We start from the raw sequence: 25273 nt of genomic DNA, 5'->3' as shown, positions 1-25273 counted from the left end.
GGGGCAGCGGGCGAGGGGCGGGGCAGCGAGTGATGGGCGGGGCAGCGGCGAGGGGCGGGACAGCGAGTGATGGGCGGGGCAGCGGGGGAGGGGCGGGGCAGCGGCGAGGTATCGAGTGATGGGCGAGGGGCGGGGCAGCGGGTGAGGGGCGGGGCAGCGAGTGATGGGCGAGGGGCGGGGCAGCGGGCGAGGGGCGGGGCAGCGAGTGATGGGCGAGGGGCGGGGTAGTGAGCGATGGGCGGGGCAGCGGCGAGGGGCGAGGCTGAAGGTGCAGCTCTGCGCAGTGCTTCATCCCCTCGGCACGGACAGACGGTCCTTCTACGGCTGAACATCAGCTCACCTCCTGAAGCGTTCCCGTTTCAGACGATGCCTTCAGGATGCGTCGGTAGATCCTCTTTTCTACACACCTCCAGGCCACCATCGCTCCCAGATGCAGTCTGAGGCTGGTGGAGGAGAACACCTCATCCTGCTGAGCCTCAGCTGCACCTCATGACTTCAGACCCATCTGAGCCATGAGCTGCTCGTAGACCGTCCACGCCATGGCGGCCATCAGCGTGCGGCGCAGACACCTGGGCACAGCTCCACAGAAGAAGCCTCCTATGCCATGTTCCTGTGGCCAGACAGGAGAGAGATGAGTGTGCACGTTCCTCTACAGCTGCCTAGAAACGCAACAGAAAAAGGCACCTTGTAGATGTGACGAGCCGCCTGCACGGTGCCGAGGCGAGTCTTGCTGATCTGTATGTTGGTCTTCACGACGTCAGCAGGTTGTGTGACCACCGACGCCATGATGCCCGCTACTACCCCGCAGCCAAAGTTCACCAGCGGGACACAGGAAGAGGAAGTCACCTCTGAGCCAACACAAGAGGAAAGTGGTGGTGGGGCTCCAAACCTTCCCGTCCAGTAGCTGCTGCACTTTGTGTCTCACCTGGAGGCAGCAGCTTCTTGGTCTGGCTGTAGAACATGACGTAGATGCCAGAGAAGGGAGCGTCCCGGAGCAGTGTGGCAGGCAGTCCAGAAAAGAGAGCCCTCATGCCCTCGGTCTCATACATGCTCCTCACAGCCCCAGGCACACTTAGGTAATTATAAAAACCACTCTATAGTCAAGACCAAATGCATTCGTGTCAACGTTGTTCTGCTGGAGGAATTAGCTGGAAAAATGGGATCAATTCCATCTGAGATCTTGTCTCAGGTGAATTCAGGTGAGGCCGTGCTTGCCTACCTCAAAGCGGGCCTTGATGACAGTAAAGGGCAGCATGCACACACCTGCCACCGCCCTGGCACCTGCCCCCAGCAGCACGGCCTCGCCAGCGTTGGCTGCTCGCTCCTGGAAGAAGTGCTGCTTCAGGGAGTAGAAGGTGCTGAAGTAGATGCCCACGCCGGGGATGCAGCGCAGGAACGACTGCCCAAGGGGACGACTGACGTCAGCACAAGCCACAGACCAACTTTCTAACAGTGATTTTACTTTTAATTTCATAACTTCAGTGACCCGGAGTTCGTCACAGATGTGGCTGCTAACTCACTGGAGACACTCCTCTCCACAGGCTGAAGACGTTCTCCGTGCGGACAACATTCAGGAAGACGGCGAACATGCCCACCTTCCTCCCCCTGAGGGAGGAGAAGAGGACAGGACAGGAGAGTCACAGGCACGTGTTCACCATCACGGGGACGAGCGGTGACGGGGACGAGCGGGGACCAGCGGTGACAGGGACGGGGACGAGCGGGGACGGGGACGAGTGGGGAAGGGGACGAGCGGGGACGGGGACGAGCGGGGACGGGGACGAGTGACGGGGACGAGCGGGGACGGGGACGAGTGACGGGGACGAGGACGAGCGGGGACGAGCGGTGGCGAGGACGAGCGGTGACAGGGACGGGGACGAGCGGGGACGAGCGGTGGCGAGGACGAGCGGTGACAGGGACGAGTGACAGGGACGAGCGGGGACGAGGACGAGCGGGGACGGGGACGAGCAGTGATAGGACGAGCGGTGACGGGGACGAGGACGAGCAGTGATAGGACGAGCGGTGACGGTGACGAGGACGAGTGCTGATAGGACAAGCGGGGACGGGGACGAGTGGGGACGGTGACGAGGACGAGCAGTGATAGGACGAGCGGTGACGGTGACGAGGACGAGTGCTGATAGGACAAGCGGGGACGGGGACGAGTGGGGACGGTGACGAGGACGAGCAGTGATAGGACGAGCGGTGACGGGGATGAGCGGTGACGGGGACGAGCAGTGACAGGACGAGCGGTGACGGGGACGAGGACGAGCAGTGATAGGACGAGCGGTGACGGGACGAGGACGAGCGGGTGACGAGGACGAGCGGTGACGGGGCCGAGCGGTGACGGGGACGAGCGGTGACGGGGACGAGGACGAGCAGTGATAGGACGAGCGGTGACGGGGACGAGGACGAGCAGTGATAGGACGAGCGGTGACGGGGACGAGCAGTGATAGGACGAGCGGTGACGGGGACGAGGACGAGCGGGGACGGGGACGAGCGGTGACGGGGACGAGCGGGACGGGGACGAGCGGTGACGGGGACGAGCAGTAGTGATAGGACGAGCGGTGACGGGGACGAGGACGAGCGGTGACGGGGACGAGCGGTGACGGGGACGAGCAGGGACGGGGACGAGCGGTGGGACGGGGACGAGCGGTGACGGGGACGAGCGGGGACGGGGACGAGCGGTGACGGGGACGAGCAGTGATAGGACGAGCGGTGACGGGGACGAGGACGAGCGGTGAAGGGACGGAGCGGTGACGGGGACGAGCAGGGACGGGGACGAGCGGGGACGGGGACGAGCAGTGATAGGACGAGCGGTGACGGGGACGAGGACGAGCGGTGACGGGGACGAGCAGTGATAGGACGAGCGGTGACGGGGACGGGGACGAGCGGTGACGTGTGACGGACGAGCGGTGACGGGGCCGAGCGGGTGACGGGGACGAGCGGTGACGGGACGAGCAGGGACGGGGACGAGCGGGGACGGGGACGAGCAGTGATAGGACGAGCGGTGACGGGGACGAGGACGAGCGGTGACGGGGACGAGCAGTGATAGGACGAGCGGGTGACGGGGACGGGGACGAGCAGTGACGGGGACGAGCGGTGACGGGGACGAGCGGGGACGGGGACGAGCGGTGACGGGGACGAGGACGAGCAGTGATAGGACGAGCGGTGACGGGGACGAGGACGAGCGGTTGGACGGGGACGAGCAGGTGCGGATGGGACGGGGACGAGCGGGGACGGGGACGAGGACGAGCGGTGACGGGGACAAGCGGTGACGGTGACGAGCGGTGACGGGGACGAGGACGAGCGGTGACGGGGACGAGGACGAGCGGTGGTGACGGGGACGAGCGGGGACGGGGACGAGGGGACGGGGACGAGCGGTGACGGGACGAGCAGTGATAGGACGAGCGGTGACGGGGACGAGGACGAGCGGTGACGGGGACGAGCGGTGACGGGGACGAGCGGGGACGGGGACGAGGCGACGAGCGGTGACGGGGACAAGCGGTGACGGGGACGAGCGGTGACGAGCGGGACGGGGACGAGCGGTGACGGGGACGAGCGGGGACGGGGACGAGCGGTGACGGGGACGAGCACGAGCGGGGACGAGGACGAGGACGAGCGGGGGACGGGGACGAGGACGAGCGGTGACGAGCGGTGACGGGGACGAGCGGTGACGGGGACGAGGACGAGCGGTGACGGGGACGAGCGGTGACGGGGACGAGCGGTGACGGGGACGAGCGGGGACGGGGACGAGCGGGGACGGGGACGAGGACGAGTGGTGAAAGGGGCACCGGTGCACTCGTGAAGCTCTTATCACAATCATCTGTTGGTGCACAGTCATCTGTTGGCATGTGAGCGTGCGCGTGTACGTGCACACACCCTGGTTGGACGTGGTTCTGCAGGGTCTGGAGCCGAGTCTTCACCAGGTCCAGAGGCTGGAAGAGCAGCGTTGAGCAGGTGCCACTGAGAGAACCACACATGAAGGCTTTGAGAGCCGGGTGAGCCTGACAGTGAGGACAGGGACAGGGAGAGGGACAGGTTAAGGGTCAGGGAGAGGGACAGGTTAAGGGTCAGGGAGAGGGACAGGTTAAGGGTCAGGGAGAGGGACAGGTTAAGGGTCAGGGAGAGGGACAGGTTAAGGGTCAGGGAGAGGGACAGGTTAAGGGTCAGGGAGAGGGTTAGGGACAGGGTCAGGGACAGGTTAAGGGTCAGGGTTAGGGACAGGGAGAGGGACAGGTTAAGGGTCAGGGTTAGGTCAGGGAGAGGGACAGGTTAAGGGTCAGGGAGAGGGACAGGTTAAGGGTCAGGGAGAGGGTTAGGGACAGGGTCAGGGTCAGGTTAAGGGTCAGGGTTAGGGACAGGGAGAGGGACAGGTTAAGGGTCAGGGAGAGGGACAGGGTTAGGTCAGGGAGAGGGACAGGTTAAGGGTCAGGGAGAGGGACAGGGTTAGGTCAGGGAGAGGGACAGGTTAAGGGTCAGGGAGAGGGACAGGGTTAGGTCAGGGAGAGGGACAGGGTCAGGGAGAGGGACAGGTTAAGGGTCAGGGAGAGGGACAGGGTCAGGGAGAGGGACAGGTTAAGGGTTAGGGTTAGGGACAGGGAGAGGACAGGTTAAGGGTCAGGGAGAGGGACAGGTTAAGGGTCAGGGAGAGGGACAGGGTTAGGTCAGGGAGAGGGACAGGGTCAGGGAGAGGGACAGGTTAAGGGTCAGGGAGAGGGAGAGGGACAGGGTCAGGGAGAGGGACAGGTTAAGGGTTAGGGTTAGGGACAGGGAGAGGACAGGTTAAGGGTTAGGGAGAGGGACAGGGACAGGTTAAGGGTCAGGGAGAGGGACAGGGTCAGGGACAGGGACAGGTTAAGGGTCAGGGAGAGGGACAGGGTCAGGGTCAGGGAGAGGGACAGGGACAGGTTAAGGGTCAGGGACAAGAGGCACAAAGAAATAAAGATGAGGTCAAAGAGCGGAGAGCAACAGCAGAGCAACAGCAGAGCAGCAGCAGAGCAGCAGCAGAGCAGCAGCAGAGCAACAGCAGAGCAGCAGCAGAGCAGCAGCAGAGCAACAGCAGAGCAACAGCAGAGCAACAGCAGAGCAGCAGCAGAGCAACAGCAGAGCAGCAGCAGAGCAACAGCAGAGCAGCAGCAGAGCAGCAGCAGAGCAGCAGCAGAGCAACAGCAGAGCAACAGCAGAGCAGCAGCAGAGCAACAGCAGAGCAACAGCAGAGCAGCAGCAGAGCAACAGCAGAGCAGCAGCAGAGCAACAGCAGAGCAGCAGCAGAGCAACAGCAGAGCAGCACCTGTAGAGCTACGGACTGTTGGCTCAGAGCAGAGGTCCCAGATAACGGAGACATGTGGAGACGGCACACGCTCACATGCACACGCTCACATGCACACGCTCACATGCACACGCTCACATGCACACGCTCACATGCACACACACACACGTGTTGTCGCAGTGACGCGAGACAGAAATATTGGACGCAGCGGACGGTTCAACTACCGAAAAAATCCTGTAACCGAACTCAGGCAAACGTGAGTGAAGGCAACTCTGGGCCCAACGTGTTGACTTGGACCTGGGAGGTTCCGACCCGGGTCCAGGACGGGTCAGCAGCCTAAATCATTGGGACGCACTCCGGCTCCTATCTGGACCTCACAGAAGCGTAACGTGGTCGGCACCTTCTCCGGCTCCTATCTGGACCTCACAGAAGCGTAACGTGGTCGGCACCTTCTCCGGCTCCTATCTGGACCTCACAGAAGCGTAACGTGGTCGGCATCTTCTCCGGCTCCTATCTGGACCTCACAGAAGCGTAACGTGGTCGGCACCTTCTCCGGCTCCTATCTGGACCTCACAGAAGCGTAACGTGGTCGGCACCTTCTCCGGCTCCTATCTGGACCTCACAGAAGCGTAACGTGGTCGGCACCTTCTCCGGCTCCTATCTGGACCTCACAGAAGCGTAACGTGGTCGGCACCTTCTCCGGCTCCTATCTGGACCTCACAGAAGCGTAACGTGGTCGGCACCTTCTCCGGCTCCTATCTGGACCTCACAGACACTCACATATCTACGTTCTCTCCTCCTAACGAGCTCCAGAACTAACGGGCCCCCTGTGGGCCCATCGCTGCAGATCTGAGGAGAACCCGGACCCCTGAGGCCCAGCATGTAAGGGCAGAAAATCAAATGCAAAAACGGGAGGCAAATTTCTAAAAGTTCTTCTTGTGAAGACGAAGCAGCAACTTTAGGAGAGTTTAGGGAGCCATTTTACAGGGTTCGGAGCTTCTTGGCACCAACGAACATTTATCAAACTCACGTTTCCCAAATGAAACACGGCCGCTTGTGTTAGAGTAACTCTTTAATCTGAAACGTGGAGAAACGTGGAGAAAGTGGCAACACGACTTTAACACGACTACTCACGGCTAACTCCATCTCTGACTCGGATTTTGAACCGGACCGGTTCCGTTGGTCTCCTGCTACGGCCGTTTTGAAGCTAAAGGACAGCCTGTGGTGGAGAAACATCAGTTAGAAGCCAATGTTTAGTTTAGTTTACACTGAAGAATCTTGTGTACATCCCGACAGCGCAAAATAAAGTATCCTCAAATGCAAACAATTCTATTTTGTAGTTATTAGAATTAGAAATAGTCGGTGAAGCCAAAGTTTTGGCTTCCTAAACACGCTCGAAGGGACGTCATTGAAGCTAGCTAGCATTAGCTAGCATTAGCAGGGAATAGCTGCTCTTACCTGACGGTAGAACGTTTTATTAAAGAAGTGATGTGGCGTTAAACTTGGTCATTTTCGAGTCAACTTCTTGGAAAATGAGACGACCTTTGCATGTTAAAAAGAAGAGACTATAGCACGAGAAACAAAGTAACTAAATTCTCGCTAAGAACCGTCCGGTGAAATGATGACGCTAATGTTAATTACATTTCACTTTGTACTGTTCAAATTAAAGGTCCGCTGCTCATGTGCTCTTTTAACCCGTTTATCGCACGACTGAGGCTAAACTTTAACCTCGCTGTTATTGATGCGACGTCTGAAACTCTGGGTTGCCAGATCGGACTATTTCCGGAGATAAAACCCGCCCCCACAAGCCCCAAGCTAATCTTCTTCTTCTTCTTCCGGAGGTTGGCATCCAAGCTGTTGCATTACTGCCACCTTGTGGTCCTCTCTCTCACTGTCCATCCTTACATCCTTTTTACTAGACCAGTAGGGTTAGGGTTAGGGTTAGGGTTAGAGTTAGGGTTAGGGTTAGGGTTTAGGGTTAGAGGGTTAGGGTTAGGGTTAGAGTTAGGGTTAGGGTTAGGGTTTAGGGTTAGAGTTAGGGTTAGGGTTAGGGTTAGGGTTAGGGTTAGAGTTAGGGTTAGGGTTAGGGTTTAGGGTTAGAGTTAGGGTTTAGGGTTAGGGTTAGGGTTAGGGTTAGAGTTAGGGTTAGAGTTAGGGTTAGGGTTAGGGTTAGAGTTAGGGTTAGGGTTAGGGTTAGGGTTAGAGTTAGGGTTAGGGTTAGGGTTAGAGTTAGGGTTTAGGGTTAGGGTTAGGGTTAGAGTTAGGGTTTAGGGTTAGGGTTAGGGTTAGGATATCTCGACCCAGCTAGAAACGTCCTTCTCATCCCACCCATCATTCCCCATTTTCCTTCGTGCATCCATCATCAGATTCCTTTTCCCACTCTGATGTCTGAATTTTAAAATCACATGTTCTGTTGTTTCCAGTTTTTGACAATGCTGAGTCCACTTGGTTAAGGTTAGGGATGGGATAGGGGATAGGGTTAGGGTTAGGGGTTAGGGGTTAGGGTTAGGGTTAACCCACAATATGTCGCATACTGTTGAAGCTGCTGTGCCCCATTCTTGACCCTGTTCCTGCTCTTTCTCCTCCACATTTCCTGCTCTTTGATATTTATTACTACATTTTGATGACTTTGTGATGCTCCTGTTTTAATGCTCGTTAATGCTGATGCCAAATCACTACACATTATTGCCCTTGATGCTGTTAGGGTTAACCCTAACCCTTTGCTACTCGTAATTTTTTATCTTGATAACATATAAACATATATATAAATATGGCTTTTTTTGTAGAAAAGATTCAAAAGAACATAAAAAATAACTTTTGATTTGGAAAATTGTGGAGGAAAGATTGAAAACATTCTTGTTTTAAAAAGGATCTTCGAGGGTAGCAGCGGGGAATCCTTTAAATATTAAATCTTCCTCCAACAGGAACCATTCACGCGCCTCTTGTTGTGACAGATGCTGCTGATGCGCAACAACAAAGCGACGTCATCAGGACGCGACATTGGCAGCAGGTACCTGAGGACCCCGCGAACACACACAGGTGTCGCCAGCAGAATTGTGCTACACACGGAGCTGTGGTCAGGGTCAGGGTCAGGGTCAGGGTCAGGGTCAGGGTTGATGATGGCGGACTGTGCTGGCTTCCAGGCGCAGATCGCTTCAGTTATCGAGCTTCTCGCCAACTCGGCGGTTGCTGAGATCTGCAAGCTGGTGGACGATGGCTACGCAGTGCTGCGCTCCCAGATGGACCTGGAGAGACAGAAGAGCGAGAAAGAGAACCGCGTCCTGCGACAGAAGCTGCGAGAAATGGACGTGAAGATGCGAAGCTACGAGAGGAAGATGAAAAGACGGAACCTGCGGGAAGAAATGATGCACGACGCCCATTTCCGGCCACCCAAAGGTAAACGGGAGGAGCTGACAGGTGTGCAGACTTCTAGGATCCGGATCTGGGATTCTAGGATCCCAGCCTGATCCGCATCACCCAGTCTGGTCCACGGTCCACCCCCACGTCACAGCAGCTGTGCTTATTAATACTTTATCAACATAAACACAAGTAGTAACACAAGCTTTTGGTTCTGATATGGGTTAGGGTTAACCCTAACCCTAACCCTCTAACCCTAACCCCTAACTTTAACTCCTAACCCTAACCCTCTAACCCTAACCCCTAACTTTAACTCCTAACCCTAACCCTAACCCTCTAACCCTAACCCCTAACTTTAACTCCTAACCCTAACCCTCTAACCCTAACCCTCTAACCCTAACCCCTAACTTTAACTCCTAACCCTAACCCTCTAACCCTAACCCCTAACTTTAACTCCTAACCCTAACCCTCTAACCCTAACCCTCTAACCCTAACCCCTAACTTTAACTCCTAACCCTAACCCTCTAACCCTAACCCTCTAACACTAACCCTAAAACACTAACCCTCTAACCCTAACCCCTAACTTTAACTCCTAACCCTAACCCTCTAACCCTAACCCTCTAACACTAACCCTAAAACACTAACCCTCTAACCCTAACCCCTAACTTTAACTCCTAACCCTCTAACCCTAACCCTCTAACCCTCTAACACTAACCCTAAAACACTAACCCTAACTCCTAAATCTAACTCTAACTTTAACTCCTAACCCAGCCAATAACAATAACTGTGTAATGTTTATGTTGTAATTTTATTTCTATTTTATTCTATATTTATGTATATATGCTTATAATGCTTATAATATGTATATATTATATTATGTATATATGCTTATAACGTTGCTAATCTTATCTGTATTTATTTATTCTGTTTCTATACTTTGTATAGGTTGCTACTACAATTCAATTTCCCCACGGGGATGAATAAAGTACATCTTAATCTTAATCTTAACCCTAACTCTGACCCCTGACCCTAACTCTGACCCCCTGACCTCTGACCCCTGACCCTAACTCTGACCCTATGTGCTGTTCTTCTCAGGACCAGCTCTCCACCAGACTTTGGTTGGTCTTCCTCCGTCCTCCTCCGAACGCTTAAACCCTATTTCTAAGGTAAACAAATATCTGCGAGTAATGCAACCCTACGGCCTTTAACATCCATTTTAGGCTTGAGTTTTTGTCCATATGTATTATGAACATTAAACAGGATGGTTCCTGCTCATCAGAAGACAGAGGCTTGCACGCACGAAGGTCACAGGATTCAACCTCTTTAGGATTTATGAGCTACGGATGATGTGATGTTGCTGGATAATTGAGGGACTTCCTGTCATGTTGCAGCAGGATAAAATCAGGCTGCTGCCGCAGGTGAAGCAGGAGAAGACAGACGACTGCAACCTGGACCTGAAGGTGGAGGTGAACATCAGTTCAGAGTGCAGCGTGTCCCCTGGTGAGTGGCTGCAGGATCTCTTTTACTCCTAATTCTGCCAGGGGACCTACTTTGTCTTCTCTGGAAGGAATAGACAAGCTAGCAGCTCTGAGTCAAATGAATCTGAATGAAATAAAAGATTTTTATTTCTAATAGAATACTGAGGAAGCTCATCCTACATCAAGTGTACCACAGCATGGGGTCGACTAATTCCACCAACAGAACTCTTTCTTGATGGATTCCAGTCCCTTATCTGATCTTGTTCCTCTCAAACAACCCTCAAGAACTCACCATCCCACAAACTGGACCTCCCAACACCTTTAACACCATTTAAACAATGTGATCAACACAGTACACACAATGATTCTAATCTAATCTGATATAATATCATTCTAATCTGATATTTAAAATGACATTATTGATTGAACATCTCAACACAGGTGAGAAGGAGACAGCTGGGCATCATGGTGCCGATGCACGCTCTCCATATTTTCTTATTTGTTCTGCAAATGGTTGGAACTTAAGATTCATCCTCACATGAAATGAACACCCAGAAACTGGGTGTTCCAACAGAAGTGGATGTTTTAGGTGTCATTTGTATAAATATAACTTGACACTGATTTTAAGGGTTAAATAAGATGGTAGTTAGGACTATGTAACTACTCCAGACTGCTCCTGTGCTCATGTTCTTGAGCTGTTGGAAGCGTTTCTGATCTTCCTGTCCCTCTGTAGGTGGAGCGCCCCATAACGACGTCCCTGCCAGTGACATCGTTATGGATGCTAGCATCACTGCTACTGCCAAGCGCCCTGCCTCTCCCACAGGTGCCACAGTGGATCTGACCTGCAAACCCATGTCCACCCTGCCTGTAAACAGCAGCATGTTGCTAATCAGAGGGGGCCCCCTGGTGCCTGAATCGACTGGTGTGAGTTTGAACAATGAGGCTCTGAAGTCAGAGATTAGAGATAATGACTGTGCTAAAGCAGGACTCCATTCCTCTCTTCCTATAAGCTCTGATGAGCTCAACAGCCTTGATCTGTCCTGGATGCAGGAGCGCATCGGCCATCTTGGTGCAGGGTATGGGGCAGCACAGCTAGGTCAAGGAAAGACAGACGCTCCTGTTCCTCCTGCCTCTTTTCCCTCACAGGGTGGGGCTGAGAGTCTGGAAGCCCCTTCCACCATGCTCTTCACGGCTACTTCCCAAGAAATGGCGGTTTTTGCTGCTTCCTTTGACACGGCGACTGCACCACCTCCTCCCCTTGCAGCAACTTCAGCTACGACCACCGACCAGAGACGCTCTTTCCACCCCAAGGAGCGTCCGGTCTGTGCTGTGTGTGGGCTTATGTTTCCAACAAGCGCAGCTCTGGAGCTGCACCAGAGGATCCACACTGGGGAGAGACCTTACTCCTGCCCCCACTGTGGGAAAGGCTTTGCACAGCCCAACAACCTGCGGGTCCACCTTCTCATCCACACGGGCGAGCGACGCTATTGCTGCACTCTGTGTGGGAAGAGTTTCCTCTCCTCCAGTCACCTGAAGCGGCACCGCACCGTTCACACCCAGGAGAAGCCCTACAGCTGCTCGCGCTGTGGACAGTCCTTCAGCCAGATGTGCAGCGTCCGGCGGCACCGGCAGCAGTCCCAGTGTGGCCTGTAGAGCCCGAAGACCAAGTGCCAAAGGATTCTACCAATAACAGCATCTGACTGAGTGCGGCAGATATTAGTGTCCTCGTAAACAAATCCCCCATGAAAGTGGTTCCTGCTTAATGAAAGAACAGCACAACAATAAAATCTGGGATCATGGAATCACTTCGTTAGGGTTAGAACAACTAACTGGGTTAGTTGTTCCACAGCATTAACTCTTTAACTTTTATGCAGAATGACTTAATGGGTGCACCCTCGGTGCTGTAACACCATGTCAGTATAATCACTAATGATTGAATCGGGTGACCTAATTAAGCTGAATGGCATGTTTAAATCGCTGTGTCACATTTCAGCCAGAAACGAACCCACAGTGTCTATTTCTGTCATTGTAAACTTGCTTATTTACATCATAATATGACATTGAATGTAATGTTCACTGTTAAACTGGAAACAGTAAATTAAAACCTGTAAATTTAGAATGTGTTATTTGGCTGTTATGATGTGGCGGCAACAATGAACATTTTGCCATTTTACAAAAGGTTCCTGTGTTTCAGACTGAAAAACATCATTAAAATTTGCCAGAATGACCGTGTGACAGCATGTGTCTCTAGAAAGGACAGATCAAAGGAGAGAAATGTTCCACCCACATTCACAAAGATTCTCCATCCTGGGAAGTTAGCTCAAGGTCGTCTAGCCAGTCGTTCCATGCTCATGACCTCTCACAGCCGACAAGGTCAATATCAGCCAAGCTGCAGGCTCCAAGTCAACGGGAAGGGATGGAAGCAGCAACTGTGACGGAGGGTCAGGGGTCAGGGGTCAGGGCTAGGGGTCAGGGCTAGAGGGTTAGGGTGAGGTTAGGGGTCAGGGTTAGAGGGTTAGGGGTCAGGGTGAGGTTAGGGGTCAGGGTTAGGGGTCAGGGCTAGGGGTCAGGGCTAGAGGGTTAGGGTGAGGTTAGGGGTCAGGGCTAGGGTTAGGGTTAGAGGGTCAGGGTTAGGGTTAGAGGGTCAGGGTTAGGGTTAGAGGGTCAGGGTTAGGGGGTCAGGGTTAGAGGGTTAGGGGTCAGGGTTAGAGGGTTAGGGGTCAGGGTTAGAGGGTTAGGGTGAGGTTAGGGGTCAGGGTTAGAGGGTTAGGGGTCAGGGTTAGAGGGTTAGGGTGAGGTTAGGGGTCAGGGTTAGGGGTCAGGGCTAGGGGTCAGGGTTAGAGGGTTAGGGGTCAGGGCTAGGGGTCAGGGTTAGAGGGTTAGGGGTCAGGGTTAGAGGGTTAGGGTGAGGTTAGGGGTCAGGGTTAGAGGGTTAGGGGTCAGGGTGAGGTTAGGGGTCAGGGTTAGAGGGTTAGGGGTCAGGGTGAGGTTAGGGGGTTAGGGGGTCAGGGTTAGCAGCAGCCAGCTCAGGAGATGAGTCAAGCATTGTCCCAGTGATCAAGTTCAGCTTCCTCAGCATCTCTCTCGTGCTGGTTGAGGTTCTTCCAAGTGGGAATAAAACCATCTAAACAGGACAGAACATCATTCCCAAAGTACGCAACATTTTTTCATTAGCTTTATAAAAGTATAGTTGCTTAAGTTCATTATTGCTGAGACAAGAACGAGCACCTGTCTTGATGGTAGATGCTTGTTTTTCTGGCTTTGCTGATATTTTCTACAAAACTGCAAAAAAAGTTTCCCCCTTTTCATCTTTGCTCTGGTATTGTGTCATTGTGGGTATTCACGGTTCCAGAGGGATGTTGAAAGGAAAAAGGTCACCATTTATATGAATTATTTGCTCAAGCTTAGTTGATTTTTATTTGGAAGTTCACATTTTTAATGTGTTTGAACAAAAGTAACAGTGCTGATGCGCACGTATCACCTTGAGATGTTAAAACCCGTTAAATTACGTCACAGTAACAAACCTCATCTGACATTGTGGAAATTCAGGGAAGAAAAGAACATTTGAATGGAGATAATGTTACAGGACTGAAGTTATTCCATTGATTGAACAACTTTAATGCCTACAACCATTTCTCTGAAAATGTTAGCCAACAGGCTAATAAAGCAGAAACATTTTCTACTCAAAGGTTAATTTTGCTGGAACTATCCATCGAACCCTAACCCTCAAAGCACAAATAAACTGATTATGTCTCATTGGTAGTGTTTCCATGTCTGCATTAGACACTTTTGGATAGAAAGGATATGAATAAGTGTTAATATTTCATTATGCTTGGTTGTAATTTCAGAAATTACCAGTTTACAATTGTATCATTAACAGCAGTTTAAGATTATGCAGCCATTTCTGAAGCGTTCCTTTAATTCCCAGCATGAAGGAGATGAACGATGAGACCAAACCACACAAACATTGTAGACCTGAAGAAAACCCTTGAGATTGATCACTTTTGCAGGCTGGTTCCCATGACCACGATGTCTTCAGTCACACTGACGGAGTTGAAGTATCCAAGCTTTGTGTAAAAATCAAGCATCCTCTGATCACTCTGCCTCAACTCACAGAACGCTCCTTTAGAACCTAGAGAGGAGAGGACATGGAAATGGTCTTTAATGGAAGCTCAGCGTCGCAGTGCTGCTCCCCAACCCCTGGGCTAACCCTAACCCTGGGCTAACCCTAACCCTGGGCTAACCCTAACCCTGGGCTAACCCTAACCCTAACCCCCTGGGCTAACCCTAACCCTAACCCTGTCCCCCTGGGCTAACCCTGTCCCCCTGGGCTAACCCTAACCCTGTCCCCCTGGGCTAACCCTAACCCTAACCCTGGGCTAACCCTAACCCTAACCCCCTGGGCTAACCCTAACCCTGTCCCCCTGGGCTAACCCTAACCCTAACCCTGTCCCCCTGGGCTAACCCTGTCCCCCTGGGCTAACCCTAACCCTAACCCTGTCCCCCTGGGCTAACCCTGTCCCCCTGGGCTAACCCTAACCCTGGGCTAACCCTAACCCTAACCCTGGGCTAACCCTAACCCTGGGCTAACCGTAACCCTAACCCCCTGGGCTAACCCTAACCCTGTCCCCCTGGGCTAACCCTAACCTTAACCCTGTCCCCCTGGGCTAACCCTAACCCTAACCCTGTCCCCCTGGGCTAACCCTGTCCCCCTGGGCTAACCCTAACCCTGTCCCCCTGGGCTAACCCTGTCCCCCTGGGCTAACCCTAACCCTGGGCTAACCCTAACCCTAACCCTGGGCTAACCGTAACCCTGGGCTAACCCTGTCCCCCTGGGCTAACCCTAACCCTGGGCTAACCCTAACCCTAACCCTGGGCTAACCCTAACCCTGGGCTAACCGTAACCCTGGGCTAACCCTGTCCCCCTGGGCTAACCCTAACCCTGGGCTAACCCTAACCCTAACCCTGGGCTAACCCTAACCCTAACCCTGGGCTAACCCTAACCCTGGGCTAACCGTAACCCTAACCCCCTGGGCTAACCCTAACCCTGTCCCCCTGGGCTAACCCTAACCCTAACCCTGGGCTAACCCTGTCCCCCTGGGCTAACCCTAACCCTGGGCTAACCCTAACCCTAACCCTGGGCTAACCCTAACCCTAACCCTGGGCTAACCCTAACCCTGGGCTAACCGTAACCCTAACCCCCTGGGCTAACCCTAACCCTGTCCCCCTGGGCTAACCCTGTCCCCCTGGGCTAACCCTAACCTTAACCCTGTCCCCCTGGGCTAACCCTAACCCTAACCCTGTCCCCCTGGGCTAACCCTAACCCTGTCCCCCTGGGCTAACCCTAACCCTGTCCCCCTGGGCTAACCCTGTCCCCCTGGGCTAACCCTAACCTTAACCCTGTCCCCCTGGGCTAACCCTGTCCCCCTGGGCTAACCCTAACCTTAACCCTGTCCCCCTGGGCTAACCCTGTCCCCCTGGGCTAACCCTAACCGTAACCCTGTCCCCCTGGGCTAACCCTGTCCCCCTGGGCTAACCCTAACCTTAACCCTGTCCCCCTGGGCTAACCCTGTCCCCCTGGGCTAACCCTAACCTTAACCCTGTCCCCCTGGGCTAACCCTGTCCCCCTGGGCTAACCCTAACCTTAACCCTGTCCCCCTGGGCTAACCCTGTCCCCCTGGGCTAACCCTAACCCTTACCCATAGTCTGTTCTCCCTCCTGCCCTCGGGTCGGCGCTTCAGAACCCTCAGGACCAGCAGCTGTGTCCTTGCTGGACTCCAGCTGACCCCCACACCCCACTTCACCTCACTACATTAGTTAGTTAGGGTTAAAACTTACTTATGAACTTTAGTTTAACTTATTGTCTGTACATTTCCTCCAGCTGTTTTGTGTAAATATTGTTTGCAGGCATTTAATGTACATCTGTAAAATATGTTCACAGTACAACCTGTGAATCACTAAACGATTGTAATGATAAAGACTGTAAATACTGTATTTATTCACTTATTATTTCGCCACTTGCTGCTCCTTTTGCACTTCAGTTAGATGCTAAACTGCATTTTGTTGCTCTGTACATGAGCAATGACAATAAAGTTGAATCTAATCTGACAGGAAAAATGTCTTGGACACGACCAAAGAAAAGATGCTGAAAGAATCCAGAGAAAAGAAGCTAAGAATGAAGAAACAACCCAGTTTTTTAAGATATCAGTTCTAACATAAACCACAATTGGAAGAGTATTGCATAAAGGGTTAGAATATAATCAACTCACCAAACATTTATTGAGTTAGCTCAGCCATTTTAGCGATGTTAGCATAGCACAGAGCCACCTCAGAGTTCTGTGTTCATTGGGGGAGGAGCAGGTTTGCTATTGACCTCAAACATCAACTGAAGTGATGTCATGCAGGATTGCATAGTGCAACTTTAACTGTCCTTATCAAACGCCACGAAGCAACGATTCCTGATCAGTTTAAAGAGCTAAATCAAACTTTTAGCAAGTGTGTTATCAAAGTCTAAAAGTACCAGTGGTCCTGATGGAGGATAAGAGCTGCCACATCATGCGCTTTGCTGGAGAGGAGTCTGTTACTCGGGGTAGAACCTGCATGGTAACCAGGGAGGGGAATTCCTCCAACACCGAAGGACTTAGCGCCCTCTGTAGGGTGGAAGCAGGGATAACGCCATGCTACACATCGAGATGAATGTTCTCAGCCATCCACTTTGAATAGAATTATTGGCTGAAGAAAATCCAACTGGAATTATTTTTCCAAAGACATTTCACCTCCTATCCAAGAGGCTTCTTCAGTTCTGAAGCAACTGGTGGGAATCCCAGTTCTAGTGACTGCGCTGGTTTACTGCTCGCTGGTTCATTAGTAGAGGGGTGTGGATCATCCCGGTCATCATCTGATGTTGGGTGTGAATGAGTGTAAAGCTTTCTGGGGTAGGATTCCAGGACAGTATTGTAAGTGGCTGCTTGGTTGGATTTTCTTCAGCCAAGGATTTATGCTTGATCAGCTTATTTCCAGTAAATCTGCATTAGATCACCTGAGTTTTGGCTGCAGCTTGTTTGGCATCAATGACGGCCAGAGCATAGCCGCATAGACCAGCGTCATCCTCCAGGACCAGAGCAGACTCAGGGGAAGGGCAAAGCTCCCCGGTCAACAGGCTGAAATGAGACCATAAAAAGCAACAGAATCAAGTTGAACTCTGAGAACCCAGACCAAAGCTGCCTCCTTACCCCCGACAGAGGAGTGGCAGCTGTCCAACAGAGGCAGCGCCGCTCTCCGCGCTCATCTCCCTGAAAATACGTTCCAGCTGAATCTGACAGGGCAGACATCCTTTGAGAAAACCCAGACTGAATGAGCCAAGACCAAATTAGGAGGATTCTCACCTGGTCCTCGGGCCCGTACGGCCTTATGCAGTACACCTGTGTCCTGGGAGGGTGTCTGAAAAGGTCCCCGTCTCCGTGACCAGGCAACATCCTCTAAAAATAAATCATGACTCTTTCAAATAGATGACTTTTACTTCTCCTTCTCTTTTAGAGAGACAAACGTACTCAGGTTACCTGAAACTCTCCCGACAGGCCTCCTCTCGTGGTCCAGGATTCCATCTCATTGGTCATGAGCTGGGCTGACGGGTGATCATGACCTCCTGTTTAAAAAAGAAAACATTGCTTCTAATTTTTCTAATTGGAAACCAAAAAAGGCATCAGTGGATGTTAATTAAGCAGATGCGACTGCTTCCTAAATGAAAACATTGGGCCAGATTCACGAAGCGTTCTTACGAACAAATTTGTTCTTAAGTCCCACTTACGAACAGTTGACGAAGATTGTGGCATTCACCAATTTCTTCTTATCCTGGATTTATTCGTAGGTAAGAACAAATCCTACGAACACTCAGGAGTACTCTTGCGCACATTTCAGTGCCGACATGTTGGCATGGTTGTGTTTTCTTCTCTTGTGCAGTTCAATAAAATTCAATATTACAATGATAATTCTGTCATATTTATTTATTTATTTGTTTATTTCCTATTTTTGGTGATTTACGGAGAATTTTAAAATTACGTAAATGTGCCAATGACTTAACATTAATCAACCAAATTGGAAACCATGCCAAAACTGTCTTTTTATTTGATTTTATCTTGATTTATTTTATTAGGGGATCGAGGATATGCCCTGGTTGTTGACACCACTGACCAACCCTCAGACTCCACAGGAGTTTTATTCAATCAGATGCATGCGCGCAGTCGCTCCACCATTGAACGCACCATCGGCATGTTAAAGGGGCGCTGGATATGTTTGGACACAGAGCCACAACCCCGTGAGGATGTGCGTCCTGACGCAATGATGGGGCCAGACTGCAGGCACGCGGTTCACGTTCGAGCGCGATTAATTGCCCGTTTGTGAATAAAATGCATTATTGTCACAATCCGAGCACAGCTTTTACACGTTTATTTTTTTTACATTCTTCTTTTTTTTACATTCTCGTTGATTTCTTTCAGCGTGTTGGCTCTAGTCATCAGGGTTGAGGCAATTTTATCAAGCGTGTTAGCCATCCTTTCTTGATTGTTCAACACGGCGTCAGAAATCAGGCGTGGAGAGGCAAGCTTTGGGCATTTCGCTTTGGGCATTTGGCTGCTTTTTGCTCTGTCTACAGGGCCCTGCTGCAGTTCCTTTTATGGGCATTAGTGGGCGGTGACTTATGCTAATCGTATGTTAATTAGACTCACCTGGCATGCGCTCTCAATTTACGAACAGATGGCATTCATCAATCTAAGAACACAGCTGCGAACAATTCTGGGGCTTACGAACGCGTTGATGAATCCGACGTAGGGTTTTCTTAAAAAACTTCTTAAGGACAACTTAAGAAAGAATCTAAGAAGATTCGTAAGAACATATTGGTGAATCTGGCCCATTGTGTTTAAATGTGTTCATTTAAAATCCGGAATATTTAGAGCACGTTCCGGACATAAACGCCGGCTGTGCCTTCAGGGTTTCACACCTAATATTTTCACGTAGGCTCGAGCCAGACAAACCCCACGTTTGATGTCACAGATGTAGTTGTAGAGGTCGTACAGAACGCTGCGGTTGGGCGCGTTGGACAGGTGGTTAAACATCTGCACCACCACCTCGCACATGTCATCAAAGCACAGCGCTCTGGAGTGCCACGCCGCTGCCTGGAAACAGGAGAACGGACATGCGCGGAGCTGCTGACGGAGCTGCTGACGGAGCCCAGATCTGCCATAGCAGCCTAACTCACCTCTTCGGTGTCTGCAGAAGCAGCTGCGCTGTGCTTCTTGAGCCAGTCCAGCTCCTGCAGCATCTTCCTGGCGGTGCGCCCGTGTTCGTAGGGCAGGTAAAACAGGTCTGACAGCAGCTTCAGGTCGTTCAGGGTCAGGGGCTCTGCAGTGTACAGTGGATTCTCCTCAGGTTCAGGGATGTGCGCACTGTCCCCCATATCCATTTGCATGGGTTCTTCATCTGAGGAGCCCTTCTTGAGATGGCCTAGCAGAGGAAAGCAAAGAGTAAACTCATCAATCCAACTGCCTGCTCTTTAAAGCAGGATCCAAGTGTGTGTACCTCCAGGATGATCAGCCATCAGAAATTCCTGCAGCCAGTCAGTAAGGGCCAAGGTCAGGGCCTTTTGGGGGCTGTAGCAGGGGTCCTGCTCCTCTTCACCTATCAGGACACAAATGCCTGCACTGTTAAGTCTCAGTGGGACCTTGGGTCAGGGTTAGGGTTAGGGTTAGGGTTAGGGCTAGGGCTAGGGTTAAAGGGTTAGAGGGTCAGGGTTAGGGCTAGGGTTAGAGGGTTAGGGTTAGGGTTAGGGGGTTAGCCCCTCCCTGGGCTGCCACCTTATCGTGGTGGAGGGGTTTGCGTGTCCCAATGATCCTAGGAGCTCCGCTGTCTGGGGCTATATGCCCCTGGTAGGGCCACCCATGGCAAACAGGTCCTAGGTGAGGGACCAGACAAAGCGTAGCCCAGGACCCCCTAATGATGCTGAACAACATTGGTGCCAAGTTTCCCTTGCCCGGATGCGGGTCACCGGGGCCCCCTCCTGGAGCCAGGCCTGGGGGTGGGGCAACGGCCGGGCGCAGCCCGAAGAGGCAACATGGGACCCCCTTCCCGTGGGCTCACCACCTGCAGGAGGGGCCAAGGGGGTCGGGTGCATTGTGTTTTGGGTAGCAGCCGGAGGCAGGGACCTTGGCGGTCTGATTCCCGGCTGCACAAACTGGCTCTAGGGACATGGAATGTCACCTCTCTGGTGGTAAAGGAGCCTGAGCTGGTGCGCGAGGTTGAGAAGTTCCGACTAGATATAGTTGGCCTCACCTCGACGCATGGCAAGGGCTCTGGAACCAGTCTTCTTGAGAGGGGTTGGACTCTCTACCACTCTGGAGTTGCCGATGGTGAGAGGCGACGAGCAGGGGTGGCAATTCTGGTTGCTCCCCAGCTCAGTGCCTGTGTATTGGAGTTTACCCCGGTGGATGAGAGGGTAGCCTCCCTTCGCCTTCGGGTGGGGGGACGGATCCTGACTGTTGTTTGGACCATAGGCACAAACAGCAGTTCAGCGTATCCACCCTTTTTGGAGTCCTTAGAGGGAGTGCTGGAGAGTGCCCCTTCTGGGGGCTCCCTCGTCCTCCTGGGTGACTTCAATGCTCACGTTGGCAATGACAGTGTGACCTGGAGAGGTGTGATTGGGAAGAACGGCCCCCCTGATCTGAACCCGAGTGGTGTTTTGTTATTGGACTTCTGTGCTCGTCTCAGATTGTCCATAACGAACACCTTGTTCAGACATAAAGGCGTCCACATGTGCACTTGGCACCAGGACGCCTTAGGCCGCAGATCGATGATCGACTTTGTGGTTGTGTCATCGGATTTGCGGCCGCATGTTCTGGACACTCGGGTGAAGAGAGGGGCGGAGCTGTCAACTGATCACCACACCTGGTGGTGAGTTGGCTCCGATGGTGGGGAAGGATGCCGGACAGACCAGGTGTTGTGAGGGTCTGCTGGGAACGCCTGGCAGAGTCCCCTGTCAGAAGGAGCTTCAACTCACGCCTCCGGGAGAGCTTTGACCATGTCCCGGGGGAGGCGGGGGACATTGAGTCCGAGTGGACCGTGTTCCGTGCCTCCATTGTTGAGGCAGCTGACCGGTGCTGTGGCCGCAAGGTGGTTGGTGCCTGTCATGGCGGCAATGCCCGAACCCGCTGGTGGACACCAGCGGTGAGGGATGCCGTCAAGCTGAAGAAGGAGTCGTATCGGGCCTTACTGGCCTGTGGGACTCCTGAGGCAGCAGATGGGTACCGGCGTGCCAAGCGGAGTGCAGCTACGGCGGTTGCCGAGGCAAAGACTCGGGCATGGGAAGAGTTCGGTGAGGCCATGGAGAATGACTTTCGGACGGCCTCGAAAAGGTTCTGGACCACCATCCGGCGTCTGAGGAGGGGGAAGCAGTGCACTGTCAACACTGTGTATAGTGGTGATGGTGTCCTGCTGACCTCAACTCGGGATGTTGTGGATCGGTGGAAGGAATACTTCGAGGACCTCCTCAATCCCACCAACACGCCTTCCAGTGAGGAAGTAGGGCCTGGGGACCTGGAGATGGGCTCTCGTATCTCCGGGGCTGAAGTTGCCGAGGTAGTTAAAAAACTCCTCGGTGGCAAGGCCCCGGGGGTGGATGAGATCCGCCCAGAGTCCCTTAAGGCTCTGGATGTTGTAGGGCTGTCGTGGTTGACTCGACTCTGCAACATCGCGTGGACATCGGGGGCAGTGCCGCTGGATTGGCAGACCGGGGTGGTAGTCCCTCTTTTTAAGAAGGGGGACCGGAGGGTGTGTTCCAACTATAGGGGGATCACACTCCTCAGCCTCCCTGGTAAGGTCTATTCAGGGGTACTGGAGAGGAGGGTCCGCCGGATAGTCGAACCTCGGATTCAGGAGGAGCAATGTGGTTTTCGTCCTGGGCGTGGAACAGTGGACCAGCTCTACACCCTCCGCAGGGTCTTCGAGGGTGCATGGGAGTTTGCCCAACCAGTCCACATGTGTTTTGTGGACTTGGAGAAGGCATTCGACCGTGTCCCTCGGGGGGTCCTGTGGGGGGTCCTCCGAGAGTATGGGGTGTCGGGCCCGCTGATACGGGCCGTCCGCTCCCTGTACGATCGGTGCCAGAGTTTGGTCCGAATTGCTGGCAGTAAGTCGAACTCGTTTCCGGTGAGGGTTGGCCTCCGCCAGGGCTGCCCTTTGTCACCGATTCTGTTCATAATTTTTATGGACAGAATTTCTAGGTGCAGTCATGGTGTTGAGGGGATCCGGTTTGGTGACCTCAGGATCGCGTCTCTGCTTTTTGCGGATGATGTGGTCCTGTTGGCTTCATCGGCCCGTGACCTCCAACTATCACTGGATCAGTTCACCGCCGCATGTGAAGCGGCTGGGATGAGAATCAGCACCTCCAAATCTGAGGCCATGGTTCTCGACCGGAAAAAGGTGGAGTGCCTTCTCCGGGTAAAGGAGGAGATCCTGCCCCAAGTGGAGGAGTTTAAGTACCTCGGGGTCTTGTTCACGAGTGAGGGAAGAATGGAGCGGGAGGTCGACAGGCGGATCGGTGCGGCGTCCACAGTAATGCGGACTCTGCACCGGTCCGTTGTGGTGAAGAGAGAGCTGAGCCGAAAGGCGAAGCTCTCGATTTACCGGTCGATCTTCGTTCCTACCCTCACCTATGGTCATGAGCTTTGGGTAATGACCGAAAGAACAAGATCACGGGTACAAGCGGCTGAAATGAGCTTCCTCCGTAGGGTGGCTGGGCTCTCCCTTAGAGATAGGGTGAGAAGCTCTGCCATCCGGGAGGAGCTCGGAGTAGAGCCACTGCTCCTCCGCGTTGAGAGGAGCCAGATGGGGTGGCTTGGGCACCTAGTCAGGATGCCACCTGGACGCCTCCCTGGTGAGGTGTTCAGGGCATGTCCCTCCGGTAGGAGACCCCCGGGGAGACCCAGGACACGTTGGAGAGACTATGTCTCTGGTCTGGCCTGGGAACGTCTGGGGATCCCTCCGGATGAGCTGGAGGAGGTAGCTGGGGAGAGGGAAGTCTGGGCTTCTCTCCTTAGGCTGCTGCCCCCGCGACCCGACCCCGGATAAGCGGTAGAGAATGGATGGATGGATGGATGGATGGGTTAGAGTTAGGGTTAGGGGGTTAGAGTTAGGGTTAGGGGGTTAGGGGGTTAGGGTTAGGGTCAGGGTTAGGGGGTTAGGGGGTTAGGGTTAGGGGGTCAGGGTCAGGGTCAGGGTTAGGGTTAGGGCTAGGGTTAGGGTTAGGGTTAGGGTCAGGGTCAGGGCTAGGGTTAGGGCTAGGGTTAGAGGGTTAGAGTTAGGGTTAGAGGGTTAGGGTTAGAGGGTTAGGGTTAGGGGGTCAGGGTTAGGGCTAGGGTTAGGGTCAGGGTCAGGGCTAGGGTTAGGGTTAGAGGGTTAGGGTTAGAGGGTTAGGGTTAGAGGGTTAGAGGGTTAGGGTTAGGGTCAGGGCTAGGGTTAGGACGTTAGAGGGTTAGGGGGTTAGGGTTAGGGTTAGGGTTAGGGTTAGGGGGTTAGGGTTAGAGGGTTAGGGTTAGGGGGTTAGGGTTAGGGGGTTAGAGGGTTAGGGTTAGAGGGTTAGGGTTAGGGCTAGGCTAACCCTGTTGTCTCCACATGACAACTCTCCATCAGGACAAGTGTGTCCAACTACTCTATCTTCTCGCCAAACAACATTTTTGTATCACAAACTGGAGGCGTGACACTAGAACTGCTCCAACGCAGTGCGTACAGGGACACGGGTCATATGAGCAGTTCTATGTGCTCAAAAACAAAGAGAAAGAAGAAAAGTGATCCCGTTGTGTCGCCGCCGCTCAGGTGAGTTCTGAAGTTCACGTTCAAATCACGCAGGTGAACAGGGCTTCAGAATTTTACTCTGGATCCAAACAGTCGTCGTATGGCACCGAACTGATGCCAACTGCAAAACATCCTGTTCTCAGATAGGTTTTAATGCGGATTCATCCAGTCATTTGTGGGGCGTCTGCTACACTGAGCAAAACATACACTTTTAATTGATTAATTGTTATACAATTAAGCCCTGTGTGTATATTATCCCTCTTCCAATAAAGCTTGAATCATAACCAATCATGCGGGAATTACGGATGTCGAGCTCTTCAACTGTTAAGGTTTTTATTTCGTCTTCTAGACTGCTTTACCCCTGTTGGGGTCACAGCGAGGGGGGGCGAAGGCAGGGTGCCCCCTGAGGGATCTATGTGAGCATTTGTGGGTTTGGTACCTTGGCAGTGCTCTGAAGGTGTTCTGGCACCTTTCCCTCCTACCAGAACACCCTCCATGTTTTGTCTGCACTGGGGCTCGAACCCAGAACCCTCCTCTGAGCTACCACCTCTCACCTCTTAATGTCATCATCATCATCCTCATCCTCTAACCCTTATCCGGGGTCAGGTTAGCAGCAGCCTCAGCAGAGAGGCCCAGACTTCCCTCTCCCCAGCTACCTCTTCCAGCTCATCCGGGGGGGTCCCCAGGCGTTCCCAGACCAGAGACATAGTCTCTCCAACGTGTCCTGGGTCTTCCCGGGGGCCTCCTACCAGAGGGACATGCCCTGAACACCTCACCAGGGAGGCGCCCAGGGGGCATCCTGACTAGATGCCCAAGCCACCTCATCTGGCTCCTCTCAAGGCGGAGGAGCAGCGGCTCTACTCCGAGCTCCTCCCGGATGGCAGAGCTTCTCCCCCTCTCTAGGGGAGAGCCCAGCCACCCTACGGAGGAAGCTCACTTCGCCCGCTTGTATCTTCTTCTTTCGGTCATGACCCAGCGCTCATGACCATAGGTGAGGGTAGGACGAAGATCTTTTGGCTCAGCTCTCTCTTCACCACAACCTCTTAATGTTATTACAGTATTTCTTTTTTGCAGCCTCATTTTCTAGACTCTTGTAGTTTTGTAAGTTTGGCAACAGTAATGGTGATAATCCAAGATGTCCCTAACCCTAACCCTAACCCTAACAGATGGATGTGTCACCAAAAACAGACAGAAATGGATGGAATCAGTTAGGATTTCAATCTAAAGCAGGGACTCACCCATCTCCACATCCCTGGGCTCTGCGTGAGCGGGGGCTTTACACCATGTTGCTAAGGTGTGGATGGCCACAAAGTTGGGGTAGAACTCACAGTTG

At 53.1% G+C, this 25273-nt stretch overlaps 3 protein-coding genes across 13 annotated transcripts in view; 1 reads left to right on the top strand and 2 right to left on the bottom strand.

Moving 5' to 3' along the window:
* Window positions 1–289: 289 nt before the first annotated feature.
* On the bottom strand, window positions 290–7038 carry LOC101076012 (mitochondrial glycine transporter B). 7 transcript variants are annotated; one of them, XM_029850319.1, is made up of 9 exons: window positions 6725–7029; window positions 5689–6485; window positions 5491–5639; window positions 3877–4001; window positions 1521–1605; window positions 1220–1399; window positions 926–1094; window positions 685–848; window positions 290–610 (listed from the first exon to the last, which is right to left on the bottom strand). In XM_029850319.1, exons 4-9 carry the CDS (start codon window positions 3975–3977, stop codon window positions 488–490), a joined length of 822 nt encoding a protein of 273 aa, XP_029706179.1. In that variant the 5' UTR covers window positions 3978–4001; window positions 5491–5639; window positions 5689–6485; window positions 6725–7029; the 3' UTR covers window positions 290–487. The 7 variants fall into 7 exon arrangements, with proteins under 7 accessions (XP_029706179.1, XP_029706180.1, XP_029706181.1 ...); XM_029850320.1 differs by having other exon boundaries at window positions 5787–6485; XM_029850321.1 differs by having other exon boundaries at window positions 5491–5982; window positions 6032–6485.
* A 1219-nt stretch (window positions 7039–8257) lies between these two features.
* LOC115253180 (zinc finger protein 768-like) lies at window positions 8258–12325 on the top strand. 3 transcript variants are annotated; one of them, XM_029850280.1, is made up of 5 exons: window positions 8258–8662; window positions 9719–9789; window positions 10015–10123; window positions 10835–11023; window positions 11112–11344. In XM_029850280.1, exons 1-5 carry the CDS (start codon window positions 8383–8385, stop codon window positions 11195–11197), a joined length of 735 nt encoding a protein of 244 aa, XP_029706140.1. In that variant the 5' UTR covers window positions 8258–8382; the 3' UTR covers window positions 11198–11344. The 3 variants fall into 3 exon arrangements, with proteins under 3 accessions (XP_029706140.1, XP_029706139.1, XP_029706138.1); XM_029850279.1 differs by having other exon boundaries at window positions 10018–10123; window positions 10835–12325; XM_029850278.1 differs by having other exon boundaries at window positions 10835–12325.
* Window positions 12326–13491: 1166 nt separating this feature from the next.
* The window catches only part of LOC105418539 (protein O-GlcNAcase-like), a 14155-nt gene continuing 2373 nt past the window's right edge, over window positions 13492–25273 (bottom strand). Inside the window, exons 8-17 of one of the 3 annotated variants that reach the window (XM_029850247.1) lie at window positions 25179–25273; window positions 19675–19773; window positions 19355–19599; window positions 19097–19271; window positions 17661–17746; window positions 17487–17579; window positions 17334–17416; window positions 17141–17261; window positions 16622–16781; window positions 13492–14233 (exon numbers count right to left, since the gene is read on the bottom strand). The exon at window positions 25179–25273 is cut by the window's right edge and continues 50 nt beyond it. In XM_029850247.1, the coding sequence (XP_029706107.1) occupies window positions 14100–14233; window positions 16622–16781; window positions 17141–17261; window positions 17334–17416; window positions 17487–17579; window positions 17661–17746; window positions 19097–19271; window positions 19355–19599; window positions 19675–19773; window positions 25179–25273 (1291 nt within the window). In that variant the 3' untranslated portion in view covers window positions 13492–14099. The remainder of the gene's footprint in view (window positions 14234–16621; window positions 16782–17140; window positions 17262–17333; window positions 17417–17486; window positions 17580–17660; window positions 17747–19096; window positions 19272–19354; window positions 19600–19674; window positions 19774–25178) is intronic. The other 2 variants (XM_029850248.1, XM_029850249.1) reach the window with 2 other exon arrangements.

Source organism: Takifugu rubripes, chromosome 17 (genome assembly GCF_901000725.2).
Source record: "Takifugu rubripes chromosome 17, fTakRub1.2, whole genome shotgun sequence".
Lineage (NCBI taxonomy): Eukaryota > Metazoa > Chordata > Actinopteri > Tetraodontiformes > Tetraodontidae > Takifugu > Takifugu rubripes.
This window is presented reverse-complemented; position numbering and strand designations above follow the sequence as displayed.

Bases quoted from the DNA above. Each gene is read 5' to 3' on its own strand.
- LOC115253180 (XM_029850278.1), top strand. From the start codon at position 8,383: ATGATGGCGGACTGTGCTGGCTTCCAGGCGCAGATCGCTTCAGTTATC. The intron at 8,663-9,718 runs GTAAACGGGAGG...TGTTCTTCTCAG, and splicing joins CCATTTCCGGCCACCCAAAG to GACCAGCTCTCCACCAGACT. The intron at 9,790-10,014 runs GTAAACAAATAT...GTCATGTTGCAG, and splicing joins GCTTAAACCCTATTTCTAAG to CAGGATAAAATCAGGCTGCT.
- LOC101076012 (XM_029850318.1), bottom strand. The intron at 1,606-3,876 runs GTGTGTGCACGT...CTCCTCCCTCAG, and splicing joins CAGAACCACGTCCAACCAGG to GGGGAGGAAGGTGGGCATGT. The intron at 1,400-1,520 runs GTGAGTTAGCAG...CCCCTTGGGCAG, and splicing joins TGTGGAGAGGAGTGTCTCCA to TCGTTCCTGCGCTGCATCCC.